This window comes from Nycticebus coucang, chromosome 5 (genome assembly GCF_027406575.1).
Source record: "Nycticebus coucang isolate mNycCou1 chromosome 5, mNycCou1.pri, whole genome shotgun sequence".
NCBI classification, from domain to species: domain Eukaryota; kingdom Metazoa; phylum Chordata; class Mammalia; order Primates; family Lorisidae; genus Nycticebus; species Nycticebus coucang.
In genome coordinates, this window is record NC_069784.1 from 85061903 (window position 1) to 85076633 (window position 14731).

At 40.1% G+C, this 14731-nt stretch overlaps 1 protein-coding gene across 1 annotated transcript in view; it reads right to left on the minus strand.

The window, feature by feature from the left end:
* The window catches only part of OSTM1 (osteoclastogenesis associated transmembrane protein 1), a 35626-nt gene extending 21267 nt beyond the window's left edge, over positions 1 to 14359 (minus strand). Inside the window, exons 1-2 of the mRNA XM_053592122.1 lie at positions 13857 to 14359; positions 5888 to 6002 (exon numbers count right to left, since the gene is read on the minus strand). Of these exons, the coding sequence (XP_053448097.1) occupies positions 5888 to 6002; positions 13857 to 14258 (517 nt within the window). The 5' untranslated portion in view covers positions 14259 to 14359. The remainder of the gene's footprint in view (positions 1 to 5887; positions 6003 to 13856) is intronic.
* Between the last annotated feature and the right edge of the window lie 372 nt (positions 14360 to 14731).

Sequence of the window (14731 nt, forward strand, 5' to 3'; positions counted from 1 at the left end):
GACTTATTGTGAAGCTCAACTAAGACAAGGGCAATGAAAGAAATGCATCATGAGAAACGGTATTTAACTCAATTGCTGACTTGTTGCCTTGCTTAGCTAGCAATCATTTCCTCTCACATTCCTTTTCTCACATTCCAAATCTCTCACTACATTGTAAAAGACTATGTTGCTTAAATAAGAATACTTTATTGAATTTTGGTAATATTTTTAAATTATTTGAACAATTATTCAAATTTTTCAAAAAAATTGCTTTGTCTTCATTAAATACCTATGCACAGAGCATAATTACAAGTACTTTCCAGTAATCTGGTAAAGACTCTAGTTAAAGTGATTTTAGCATGCCCAGCATTGAATCAAGAGAAAACAGCTGAGAAATCTAAGGAGTTCAAATTTATGGAACTACTTTATTTGCATTTAAAATACAGAATATAGGCTTGGCGCCCGTAGCTCAGTGGTTAGGGTGCCAGCCACATGCCCTGGGGCCGATGGGTTCAAACCTGGCCAGGGCCTGCTAAAACAATAACAACAACAAAAGATAGCTGGGTGCTGTGGCAGGCGCCTGTAGTCCTAGCTAGTGGGACGCTGAGGCAAGAGAATCACTTAAGCCCAAGAGTTTGAGGTTGCTGCGAGCTGTGATGTCATTGCACTCTACCAAGGGTGATATAGTAAAACTCTGTCTCGAAATAAGTAAATAAATGAATAAATAAAATATAGAATATAAACTGATGAAATTTTAAAATGTGAATGCAACAATGAATAAAAGTTAATTTTTAAATGGATAATCCTAGAAAAACAGTTAAGTTAATCTCTCTGACCATATCTAACATAGAAATATTCATCACAGATTTGGAGACTGTTGATTTTTTTAAATTTCTATATATTTTTGAATAGGTATAAAATGCATCTGGCATAAAATCCAAAAGGTACAACAAACGTCAATACAGTGAAAACCAGCTCTTCCTTCCTCTCCTGCCCACTCCATAGCGCATTCCTCCTCCCCCCAAAATACATACGTACTTTTAGGACAAAAGGTACCACATTTCTCTGCACCTTTGCTTCTTTCACCTGAGACTGTGTGTCTTGGCCAAATTAATTTTAATTAGGAAGTAAGAGTCTCTTGAATAACTCATATCTAATTGCTTAGTCTTTTATTTGTTCTTCAGGGAAGTCCAACGTTAAGGAATATTTTCACGACAGGATGCCTCACAGAAGAACAAAGGTGCCCTAAGAAATTACATGCAATACTGGGTAAATATGTGATGCAATGTTTTCTTTTTTAACTAACTGGGGAAGAAAGCTACATACTTTGAGTTAGTGGAAAGGTCATTACAAAATACCTTTTAAAGGAAAGACGTTTTATCCCTCAACTATATAAATTAAATCACAATAGTCGAAAGAAATGAACCTCAATATATACGCACTTATTCTAGTTAACTGATTTAAAATTATTTATAATCAACATATTTTTCTATATTAATAGCTTTCAGGTGTGGGGAGACAAGGTCTCATTCTGTTGCTCAGGCTGGAGTGGAGTGGTGTCATCACAGCTCACTGCAACCTCAAAATCCTGGGCTCAAGCAATCCTTCTATCTCAGCCTCCTAAGTAGCTAGAACTATAGGCTTGCACTACCAAGACTGGCTAACTTAAATTTTTTTGGTCTCAAACTCCTGGGCTCAAGTGATCTTCTCACCTCAGCCTTCCAAAGTACTAAGATCATAGACATGAGCTACTGTGCACAGTTATATTAATGGATTTCTCTAAAAGCCTTCATAATACTTAAAAATAGATCTATAGAACTGGATATCCACATGTAAAAGACTGAAACTGGACCCACACATTTTTCTACTCACAAAAATTGATTCAAGATGAATAAAGAACTTAAATTTAAGGCATGAAACAATAAAAATCCTCAAAGAAAGCATAGGAAAAACACTGGAAGATATTGGCCTGGGGAAAGACTTCATGAAGAAGACTGCCATGGCAATTGCAACAACAACAAAAATAAACAAATGGGACTTCATTAAACTGAAAAGCTTCTGTACAGCTAAGGAGACAACAACCAAGGCAAACAGACAACCTACACAATGGGAAAGGATATTTGCATATTTTCAATCAGACAAAAGCTTGATAACTATGATCTATAGAGAACTCAATCCACATGAAAAAAGCCAAGAATCCCATGTATCAATGGGCAAGAGACATGAATAGAACCTTTTCTAAAGAAGACAGATGAATGGCTAAAAACATGAAAAAAATGCTCATTATCCCTATCTATTAGAGAAATGCAAATCAAAACCACCATGAGATACCATCTAACCCCAGCAAGAATGGCCCACATCACAAAATCTCAAAACTGCAGATTCTGGCGTGGATGTGGAGAGAAGGGAACACTTTTACACTGCTGGTGGGACTGCAAACTAATACAACCTTTTTGGAAGGAAATATGGAGAAATCTCAAAGAACCCAAGCTAGACCTCCCATTTGATCCTGCAATCCCATTTCCTACTAGGCATATACCCAAAAGGAAAAAAATCCTTTTATCATAAAGACATTTGCACTAGACTGTTTATCACAGCTCAATTTACAATTGCCAAAATGTGGAAACAGCCTAAATGCCCACCAACCCAGGAATGGATTAACAAGCTGTGGTATATGTACACCATGGAATACTATTCAGCCATTTAAAAAAAGGAGACTTTATAGCCTTTGTATTAACCTGGATGGAAGTGGAACACATTATTCTTAGTAAAGCATCACAAGAATGGAGAAGCATTCTATGTACTCAATTTCGATATGAGGACAATTAATGACAATTAATGACATGGTGGGAGTGTGGGTGGGGGAAGGGAAAGCAAAGAGAAAGAAGGAGGGAGGGTTGGGGAAAGGAAGAGCAGAGAGAGGGAAGGGGGAAGGGGATGGGGTCTTGGTGTGTGACACACCTTTTGGGGGCAAGACACAATTGTAAGGGACTTCACCTAACAAATGCAATCAGTGTAACCTGGTTTCTTGTACCCTCAATGAATCCCCGACAATTAAAAAAAAAATAGGTCTATGTATGTTAAATTCTCTTCAATCATATTTATACTAGAAAATTGTACTTCAAGAAAGTAAAGGTTATGCTAAAAAAATTGTGTCTGCCAAGCTTCTGTTTAAATTATTGGAAAATTTGAATTAATAGAGACAAAATTAGAAGAGTCAATGTTATACTGATATTGGAGGGAAAAAAAAACTCTGGCAGGGACTATTTTTCTCATTTATGGTTTTTCTTCATATGAACTATGTCTTGGCCAAATTAATTTTAATTAGGAAATAAGAGTCTCTTGAATACCTCAAACCTAAATGCTTAGCCTTTTATTTGTTCCTCAGAAATTCAATGGAAGGAATATTTTCAAGACAGTGAAAAAGAGAAGTCCTTAGAAAAGTTAGGCTGCTTTATAACTTAGGTCCATGGATTTTTAAGCCAGCCTGTCCTTTCCATGTCTAAGGCCCCTGCCCTACCTCACATTTTCTTTGTTTCTTACCTAAACTATTATAATAGATTCTCTTTCTATTCTAATGGGGTTCCATGAAAAAAGGGTCTTTGTAGTTTTTTTTTTAAAAAGCTTGGAAAGTGCTAGGCTAAATAATGTTTAAAACACCTATTTTTAGTGTAATCCTCACTGCCTTTAATATTCCAGATGCATTGTAAATGCCCAAGGTATTACAGTATGTAGCACTCCCCATTTATCTTTGAGGGATACATTCTAAGTCCCTTAGCAGATGCCTGAAACAAAGTATAGTACTGAACCCTATATATACACTATAATTATTCCTATACGTACATACCCATGATAAAATTTAATTTATAAATCAGGTGCAGTAAAAATATTGACAACAATGACTAATAATTAACTTATTATTAGTAAAGTATTATTGAGTGAAATAAGGGTTACTTGAACACAAGCACTGTGATACTGTGCAGTCAATGTAAATAACCAAGAGGGCTCCTAAGTGACTAACAAGCAGAGAGCACATATGGTAGAGATGTGCTAGACAAAGGGATGATTCACACCCACCTGGCACGATGGCAAGAGAAGTTATCACACTACTAGAACAACATGCCATTTAAAACTTATGAATTGTTTACTTCTGGAATTTTCCATTAAAAAATTTTGAACTAGAGTTGCTTGAGGGTAACTGCAAGCAAACCGCAGATAAGGAGGACCCACTGTATAACACTTTCTTAATAATACACTAGTATTCTAAACAGTAAGAAAAATGTTGATGGGTGGTGCCTGTGGCTCAGTGGGTAGGGCGCCGGCCCCATATACCGAGGATGGTGGGTTGGAACCCGGCCCTGGTCAAACTGCAACAAAAAATAGTCGGGCCTTCTGGTGGCGCCTATAGTCCCAGCTGCCGGGGAGGCTGAGGCAATCGCCTAAGCCCAGGAGTCGGAGGTTGCCCTGAGCTGTGACGCCATGGCAGTCTACCAAGGGTGACAAAGTGAGACTCTGTCTCAAAAAAAAAAAAAAAAAGAAAGGAAGGAAAACGTTGACCCAAATAATAAACTACTGTATCAGTCAAAGTTCTTCTTCCCTTGCCAAGTTCATCTCCTGTTGTGCTCCAGCCCTCTGCGTCTGCCCATGATGCCTTTCTATCTGCAGTGTCTTTCTCTCATCTCTACTTATTGAAATCATGCCCAATTGTAAAGGCCTATTTTCTACTTCCTCTAAGCACTCTATAACTTTACTAAAGCATTTATTTGTCTGCCCTAGGTTATATCCTTCAATTTAAATTGCACATGAACTTCATAGACACGCTGAATTTATAAATATTATCTTTTTCTCTCACTAAATTATAAGACTTAGAAGATAAAAACTGCCTAGTATATAGTTTATATTCAAAACACATCCGAGGCTCAATGCCCATAGCTTAGTGATTAGGGCACCGTCCACATACACCAAGGCTGGCGGGTTTGAGCCCAGCCCAGGCCTGCTAAACAACAATGACAACTGCAACAGTAACAAAAAAAGATAGCTGGGCATTGTGACGGGCATCTGTAGTCCCAGCTACTTGAGAGGCTGACACAAGAGAATCACTTAAGCCCAAGAGTTTGAGGTTGCTGTGAGCTGTGATGTCGCACCACTCTACCGAGGGCAACATAGTGAGACTCTGTCTCAAAAAACAAACAAACAAAAAAAAACACATCTGAATTGGAATGGTGATTTTAACTTTTCCAGACAATATCAAAAAATAGATGTTATTTTATTACATAATTCTGCACAAACCTGCAAAGCTGGTAGTACAGATGTTTCTCATCCCCACCCCCTCAACAACATTTGACAGTTTATTATAAACATTATTACACTAAACAGTTAACATTTCTTTTTTTCTTTTTTTTTGAGACAGTGTCTCACTTCATTGCCCTTGGTACAGTGCCGTGGCATCATAGATCACAGCAACCCCAAATTCTTGAGCTCAGGTGATTCTCTTGCTTCAGCCTCCCAAGTAGCTGGGACTACAGGCGTCCGCCACAATACCTAGCTATTTTTTTCAGAGATGAGGTCTCCCTCTGCCTCAGGCTGGTCTTGAACCTATGAGCTCAGGCGATCCACCTGCTTTGGTCTCCCAGAGTGCTAGGATTATAGGCATGAGCCACCACGCCCAGCCCCTAAACAGTTAACATTTCTTAAACATTAACTGTATGTCAGGTATCGAGCTAAGTGCTTCATATAATTTATTTCACTGAATTCTCAAATTTTCAAAATAGTTATTCACAAATAACTATTCGTGTAAACTTGGAAATAAAAAGTATTATCCAGCTTCGAAGATTCCAAAATTCACTAAAATAAATCTGACATCCATACTACTGAACCATGAATGCAAAATGAAAATGAAATTACTTACTTGCACAATTTGCTTCCTTCCATGTAGTATTAAAAAACTCAGAGAGTACCACAACTACTTGAATTCTATCTGCCATTAAGAGACTTCTGGCACAACTGTGACTCTCTGAAGTGTTCTGAAACAAAAAAGAATACAAAAATACAATCTGAGTATTTTTAGATTTTCCAAACACCTACTTCAGGCAAGAACATTATAAAAACAAATAAGAACAATAAAAAAATTATAAAAATAATTAAAATATTTATTATAAATCTTTGAACATTTTGTTTGATAGTATGAGGTAATGATACCCTTAATAACAAGGGTAATAAAACTGTTAGCAGCTAATATTTACTGGGACCCGGTACACTTGCAAGGCAAGAAAAGCTTTGCTTCTCAAATAAGTATTTGCTTCTACAATGTATAGTATAATCTCAACTGTAGTAGAACCTCTGCAAGTTTACTGCCCAAGGGACTGTAACAAACTAGTCAACATAAGGAAGTAGCCCTATTATACCAATATGTACATCTACTTTACTTTCTTGTATGGATTTTATTAGAGAATACAAAATCATAATCAAAACACAGTAAAATCGTATATACGCGGTATCATACAAGATCAATACATCTAATTTTTTCTCATGGTTTAATCATTCTTTCCAAAAAAAAAGAATTAATCTTGGTCTGTTTCTTATTCTTATTACAAACTTAAGTGGAGTAAGCCCTGTCAATGCTGGCTACACCACTCAGCATACCTGGGCATTTTTCCAAATGACTTCAACTGTATCATTAGATGCCTGACATCCTCTTCTTTGGGAGTCTACAATTTCTGTGTCTTCCTCATTTGCTCCCTCTACTTTGTCAGATGCTTCATGCACTTTTATGCCAGTCAGTACCACTTAGAAAACTGTTCCTGGCTCGGGGTCTGTAGCTCAAGTGGCTAAGGCACCAGTCACATACACCAGAGCTGGAGGGTTCGAATCCAACCTGGGCCTGCCAAACAATAATGACAACTACAACCAAAAAAAAAAAAAAAATAGCCAGGCATTGTGGAGGGCACCTGTAGTCCCAGCTACTTGGGAGGCTGAGGCAAAAGAATTGCTTAAGCCCAAGAGTTGAAGGTTGCTGTGAGCTGTGACACTACAGCACTCTACCCAGGGTGACAGCTTGAGGCTCTGTCTCAAAAAAAAAAAAAAAAAGAAAGAAAGAAAAAAGAAAAGTAAATTGTTCCTGGGTCAGATTTATTACAGGTTGCCACCTCATCATCCACTGTAACAAAACCTCCAAAATCCACTCCTTCCAAATTCTGCCATGGGAGATGGACTATCTGATGGAGCCAAAATACCATGCTCTTGGGTTGCAACAAATCCAACTACCTTGAGGCACTTCTGTATCATTCCTGGCTGAACTTTATCCCATGCAGAACTGATCCAGGGGACAGCATTTAGAGCATCAACTGATGCAGCGGATGAAGTTGCTTCCATAGGCAGATAACAATTTATGTTTTAGTAATGACCCACTACAGAAGCTGGGCTCAGTAGTGAATTTTAAACGCTCCTACGATGCCTTAGTCCAGAGGTTGAATTTTTGAAGTCGTGTTTGGAGGCAGAAATTTCATTGTCTCAGTTGTGAGATGATTCACATCCAGGTGGCCAGGACAGTTGTCTGTCAGAATGAACAAACCATTTCTTCTTTATTTCTCAGTTGACACCACTTACCCACTCCTCAGATAGAGTGCCAGTCATCCATGCACATCTGTCTGTTCTCCAAGGGAGGTCTTCATGCTTCAGGTTCTAGAATGCGCATGGCTTTGACAATTTACCAATCACCAAGGGCTTTAAGTTCTCTCTGGGTGAGCTGGCGCAAAGCAGAACTGTGAAACATTCTTTGGAAAGTTTTTCACTCTTTTATTTGCCACCCTTCATGAAAAAGCTCCTCTCAAGGCATCACCTTGAAAACAGAGTCCACATTTGTCAGCATTAAAGATGTCATCATCTTTGAAGCCTCTGGTGAACTTTTTGATGAACCCTTCCACAACTTCTACTGAAATTTCAGTGGATTCATCAGACTTTCTGGGAGATCTTGTGTTGCAGTTTACATTTAAAAAATGAACCACATGATGCTTGGAAATCTACCACCCAAAATTTCTGTCCTATGTGAATTTTTTAACAACTGCTTAGATCATGGACCATGAGATTCACCGTTAACCGCTCTCATTTGTTTGAACCAGCTTTGTTTTTTTTTTTTAGCTGGCCGGGGTCGGGTTCGAATCTGCCACACTTGGTGTATGTGGCTGGCGCTTTGCAGACTGAGCTATGGGCACCGCCGTGTTTGAACCAGCATAACGCAGCTTCATTGACTTCATCGAAGGAAATTTTCCTCCCTCTCCACTGTAGGTCTCACTTTCCTTACTATCTCTCTCTGAGTGTTCATGTTTGTTTTTGGACGTTGCTAAGTATAGTCTTTCTTTGGCTGCTGCTTTCCGGAAAATGCCTTTTCCTTCAATGTCAGCTCTTTCCTTAGGACCATCATCTCTTGATTAACTATAAAATTTTTCAGTAATTGTAGGGTGTACTTACAATTCAAACCAGTCCTTCCTGTTGAAAAAAATCTTCCACAACATATGATAAATAGGATGTTGGCCTAATTCAACATGTGGTAATAACAAAACATGGAAAAAGAACTTATACTAAAGAAAAAATAATACAAATAAAAAACAAAGCCCACACCTTCTACTCCTTGACTCCTGGTCAAGTTACAGAGGATAAATTAATATTGTGTGCTATAGTCCAAGCAGTTAAGATACAACTTAATGGAGGTGGTCAACATATAGAGGTCAGTCTTCCATTAAGTACATGTGGTACTTGTCCTGTTTATGAAATTAGGTCAAATTGAGGAGGTGGTCAGTGTAGGGAGGTGCTAACTATATAACTTCTATTGTATTTAGGTTCAAATTGCCTATGTGTCATATTTCTCACTTTTTATGCATAGGAAAAAATTCTGGATCGCTATTCACAAAAATGTAGCAGTGGTTATCTCTGGATAATGGAAATGTGATTTTCATTTCACTTTTGCTTCTCTTATATTGTCAAAATATTTCTACAATGAACATATTTATATTTTTTTTCCTTTTTTTTTTTTTTGGTTGCAGTTGTCATTGTTTAGCAGGCCCAGGCTGGGCTTGAACCCGCCACCTTCAGTATATGTGGCTGGTGCCCTACTCACTGAGTCATGGGTGCCGAGCCAATATATTTTTTTTAATTTGGTAAGTAAACCCATAAAACCATTAGATTTCATCTTTTGGGCAATTTTGGTTCAAAGTCTTATAATCCACAAGAAAATGTGAGGCATCCAGATTGTACCCAAATAGCATTATCTCAGATTGAAAAACTTACTTTCCACAGATAATTTTAATAACAAAAGAAACTCATTCTATGCAAATAATAAATCCAAGTTCCTAAATTATTTGATCCTTATCTATTTCCTTTTTCTTTTTTCTATTTCCTTTTTCCTTGTACCCCAAGCAAGGAACTAAGTCCTGTTGGCCCTTCATGCTTTCAAAGGTACTTAACTTCTACCATTTACCAGGTACCATAGGAATCCTAGAGTTCTAAGGATATAAAAAGTATAAAAGAAAAAATAAAAATTTTAAAAAACAAAAAATAAAGTGTAAAAGAATGTCATCAAAACTGAGGCTTTAAGAACTTCCCCTACAGATACACAGATAAGGAGTTCTACAGTGAAATGAGTAATTAGAGAGTGGTAATTCCAGGAAAGGACTGAAGAGCCATGTTGGGTGAGAAAAGAGGGAAAGCAGGCTTCAAGGAAGAATTCTTGCTTTAAAATATTGCTGATAGCCAGGCACGATTAACTCCGACTTATAATCCAGCTACTCGAGAAGCTGAGGTGAAAGGATTGCTTGATGCCAGTAAAACAGTGAAACCCGTCTCTACAAAAAAATAATAAATGAGCTGGACATGGTAGTGTACACCCTGTGGTCCCAGATCCTCAGGAGGCTGAGGCAGGAGGATTGTTTGTGCCTAGGGTTTTGAGGCTGCAATGAGCACATGGGCAATAGAGCAAGACCCTGTCTTTAAAGAAATTAATAAATTGTTAGTAATTAATAAATAAATTAGAATAATAAAGTGGGACAATATGAAATCTATTATAATCACTTGGCAGAACCCTAAACATTGTGAACCCAACTATCCACTTTTCTCACCCCTACCCCCAGGAAGCTGCGAGCTGTTGGCAAGAAGACATTATTCTTAGTAAAGCATCACAAGAATGGAGAAGCATGAATCCTATGTACTCAATTTTGATATGAGGACAATTAATGACAATTAAGGTTATGGGGGGGAGGAAAAGCAGAAAGAGGGACAGAGGGAGGGGGGTGGGGCCTTGGTGTGTGTCATACTTTATGGGGGCAAGACATGATTGCAAGAGGGACTTTACCTAACAATTGCAATCAGTGTAACCTGGCTTATTGTACCCTCAATAAATCCCCAACAATAAAAAAAAAAAAAACAGATAACAGATTGTTCCTACAATAAAGCTATCAACCCAAACTACATTCCTCACTTTCCTGCTTGTCATTCTCTTCTACATCCATTTACAACCATTATTTTAAATCTTCCCTCACTCTCCCTGAAACTCTGATCTCCCTCCTACTCTTCCACTCAAGAGAAGATCTAGTCTCATGCTATAGCTCAAACCTGTAATCCCGCCACTTTGAGAGGGTGAGGCGGGCCAGGAGTTTGAGATCAGCCTGAGCAGAACAGCAAACACCTGTCTCTACAAAAAATTAAAAAAAAAAAAAAAAAGTTGGTAGTGCGTGACTGTAGAGCCCTAGTTACTTGAGAGGCTAAGGCAAGAGGATTACTTGGAGAGTTCAAGGCTTCAATGAGTTATGATCTCAACACTGCACTCCAGCCTAGGGTGACAGAACAAGACTCTGTTTATTTAAAAAGAAAAAAACAGAAAGAGAGAGACCTAGTCTCCTAGCTGGTAGTGAAAACAGAAGCCATGGAGCTGAAACTTTGACCTCCCTACCTACATACCCAACCTCTCCTTTTACCTTCACATCACAGTGGAGAAAGTGCCTGCCCCTATCAATGAAAGGCCCATTTCTCCCCGGATGCCCTAGATCCCATCTACCCTACTTTCTCCAGAAGATGGGTAAATAGAAAATGGCCTTGTCTATTTCCCTACTTCCTCCTACAGGATTATTCACCTTCTCTATAGGATCTTTCTCTTCAAAGTCTAATCATGTTAAGCCAGCGGTTCTCAACCTGTGAGTCGTCACCCCTTTGGAATGTATTAAAGGTTCGTGGCATTAGGAAGGTTGAGAACCACTGTGTTAAGCTCTGGACAGGCATGGTGGCTCACACCTATAATTCCAGCACTTTGGGAGGCTGAGGCAGGAGCAAACAACATAGCTGACCTCAACTCTACAAAAGATAATAATAATAAACATGTTCAGCTCTTTCCCATCTTAGGAAAGAGGAGAAAGAGGAACAGAGGAACAAAGAAACAGAAAGAAATGAAAGAAAATCCCTAAGTCCCACATTCCTCTTTAATGACCTCCCTTATTTTCTAAATTACTATTAATTTATATATAATTTATAACACACTAATATTTTCCTTTTGTCTTTTTCTCTAACACTTATTTCCTGAACTGCATGGATAGTTTGAGGCCTGAACCTTATCCTCCTTTTCCTTCTATATCCTTTTAGCAGCCCAAAATTCAAGAATGGTAGGTGCTTGCTAGTTAAACTTATTTAAATAAAAAGCCGCATCTAAGAGATCAACAATAACAACAACAAAAAATACAATACTCTGGAGAAATAAAATTCCCCCAAAAGACAACATATTCCTTCAAGTTCACTCATAAGAAACTCAAGACACATTTTTATACATGATGGTTCAATTCCTAAACCAATGCATAAAAGCCTTTTAAACCCACAAAGTATCTCGGAACTGTGGAAATCCTGCTTTTGAGCTAATGAACGTTATATCCTCTACTGGGGAAAGAAAAACAGAGAACAGGGTCTACTATGAGGTGGAGAGGAAATCCAGATTGGGGAAAGGATTTTCTTGCCTCTTTTCACCCCCTTTACCCTCTTCCTTTCATACAAGGGTGAGATTAGCTGGATGCTCAGGTTACTGGTGAAATCTGAGGGAGAGGAATGAAGTTTCTGCAACCCTGACAATGGGACACCTCCCCTAGGCTGTGAAGGAGTCATGTGGAAATTCATACACAGATTGAGTGATGTGCCCATAGTACTGAACACTAGATTGTGAGGTAGTATTTTTCTCCTCAATTTCACAATATCTATACAAATGAGAAAAGCTCAAAAGATCCAACCTTTGCATCATGATTCATAGTCATTTTACCCACAACAGTAACTTGTTCTTCAGAATAAACGGCACCCTAAAAATAAGTCACCTAACTGCTCAAAACTGAATATAAGGCCACATCATACCCTGCAACAGTTGGTAGGAATAAGTCTTGGGTACTTTAAAGACACAAGATATATAATAACACATATACAGACACAGAGGGTGCCAAAAAATGTATATGCATTTTAAGAAATGAAAGAACTGAACAAAAACTGTAATACTCAACATATACTGATAACAAAAGATGAATACAAGTCACGTGGAGCGCCTCCTATACATGCAGAAGTCAAATCTGACTTGAGTATTACAAATTTAGTACAGTTATTTTTTCCTCTGTTAAAACATGTATATATATTTTTGGCACCTTCTGTATATCTTGTTATATGCCATGGAAGTATGCCTGGAAAATACTGCATGTAAGCTTAAATTTATTTAAACTACTTGGAAAACTACCTCAATCACAGAATTTACTTAATGCAAATAAATCCCCCTTTTATGTAAAATAATAGATTTATGTTAAGTAATATCAGGCTGACTTCAAGCAGGATGCAACTGTGTTTTAATCAAATCCACTATGATTTATGAAATAATTCTAATCACATTTTCAGGAGACTACTTGCTGTTCCACCAAGACAAGAGGAACTTTACCCCTCCCAATCCCAAAGTTATTCCTCAAGTTTTTCCATTAACAAGTATATCCAGCCCTCATCTCATGACTCCCACCAGCCTTGACACTCTAATCCTTTCCTAGTCTATAAGCACTTAGGAAGAGAGAGTGTGTCTTCCTTTTTTATTTTTTAATGAAGTCCCTCATATTGCCTGCTGCATGAATATACCAAAATGAAGAGCAGACTTATCATTTCCTACAATTTTAGCTCCATTTACAGAGAACTATTACCATGTGTCAATAGTCTTCCAAGACCTCCTTTATCATCATTTTACAGAAGAGAAAATAAGCATTGAGAATATAAGTAACATGCCCAGAGTATACTGCTAATGAGCAGAGTGGAACTGGACTCTGGCCAACTATCTCCAGTCTGTCTAAATCACTAAGATGAACTCACAGTTTCTCTTTTAATCCTAACAGCCATCTTAAACAGCTTTTTTCTCTCCCATTTTATAGAAAATGAAACTAAAGCTCTGAAAAGATAATTAATACAGGGGAGAGTGTTGGATTTGAGCATTTCTGGCTGCAAAGCTCCAGCTCCTAACCACTACCCAGTTTCTCCACTCCACTGCTGGTTTCAGAAAAGGGTCCTTTCTGGAAACTCCAGGTGCAGAGGAGAAGAAGCTGTGGTGGAGTGAGGGGAGGATGACAGAGTTTAGATAGCAAGAGTCCCCCCAATCCAACCATACCTAACTGCAAATGTGTACCAAGATGTCCAATAGCATTCATGGAGGCAAAAATCCAAACTACAAACCCCATAATGCCACCCCCTTTTTCTGATGCCCCATAATCCAGAGACCCAGTCCAACCCCTTTTTCTTACAGTTAGGGAACCCGAGGCCGCCAGAATTGACCCTCAGTACATTTTCCTCCTTTTGCAACCCTCCCACGCCATAGGTCCTGGGTGTGCTCCGTTACCCACCCCCACGGCTCGGCTGATGTTGTCCATCTTGCTGACGACCTGTTGGAAGAGGGGGTAGCAGGTCTGACACAGGCGCACCGGCCGGGCACTGCGCACTAGACACCCTGTCAGCTCTGCGCTGCTGTTGGCGAAGTCCAGTAGAAGCTCTCGACACTCGGGATCCAGATCTGGCAAGTCCGGGGGTAGCAACAGTGGTCCCAGCCCTCCCCCCTGCAGCAGGGACAGGGACAAGTCCTCCACCTCCACCAACTGCTGCTCCGACAGGAGGTCGTGGAAGACCCTGTGCGTACTGCTACCGAAAGGGAGCGCGCCCAGCGCCAGCCGCGACCACAGCAGCTGCGCCAGGAGTAGCCACAACAGCAGCGACGACCTTCGCGGCGCGACTATCGGGTCCGGATCCATCACGGGGTCCAGGAACTCCCGGGCACTCGTCGCCACTCCTGCGCCTACAGCCGGCACAGCCGACAGCTGCCGCTTCCGGCTTCCGCGAGCGCGGGCCGAGAGCCGGGTCAGGCGGCGGGCGCGTCACGGGTCCACCCCCGCGCGCGGCGCCCCGCCCCATGAGCTGCCGGGAGCCCTAGCGCCGCAGGCCGGCGCGTGTGCGGGAGCGCGCGACGGCCTCGCGCTCCGAGCCTGCGTCGGGGGCTGGGGATAGGGGACGCGCTCGGGCCAGGCGGAAGCTGGTGGGCTGGGGGGCTCAGCGTTCGCCAGTTGGAACAATTACGCCTCCGGGGTTGCGGCCCTCGAACGCCCCCCTCTTTGGGAGGTCCCTGCTCCTGACGTCTGTGGCGTTTCTTCACGTCGCGCGACCGACGGCCTCGGCTGCGGAAATTAGGTCGAGTGCTTCCTCGAGACGACCCGCCGGCAGGTGCCTC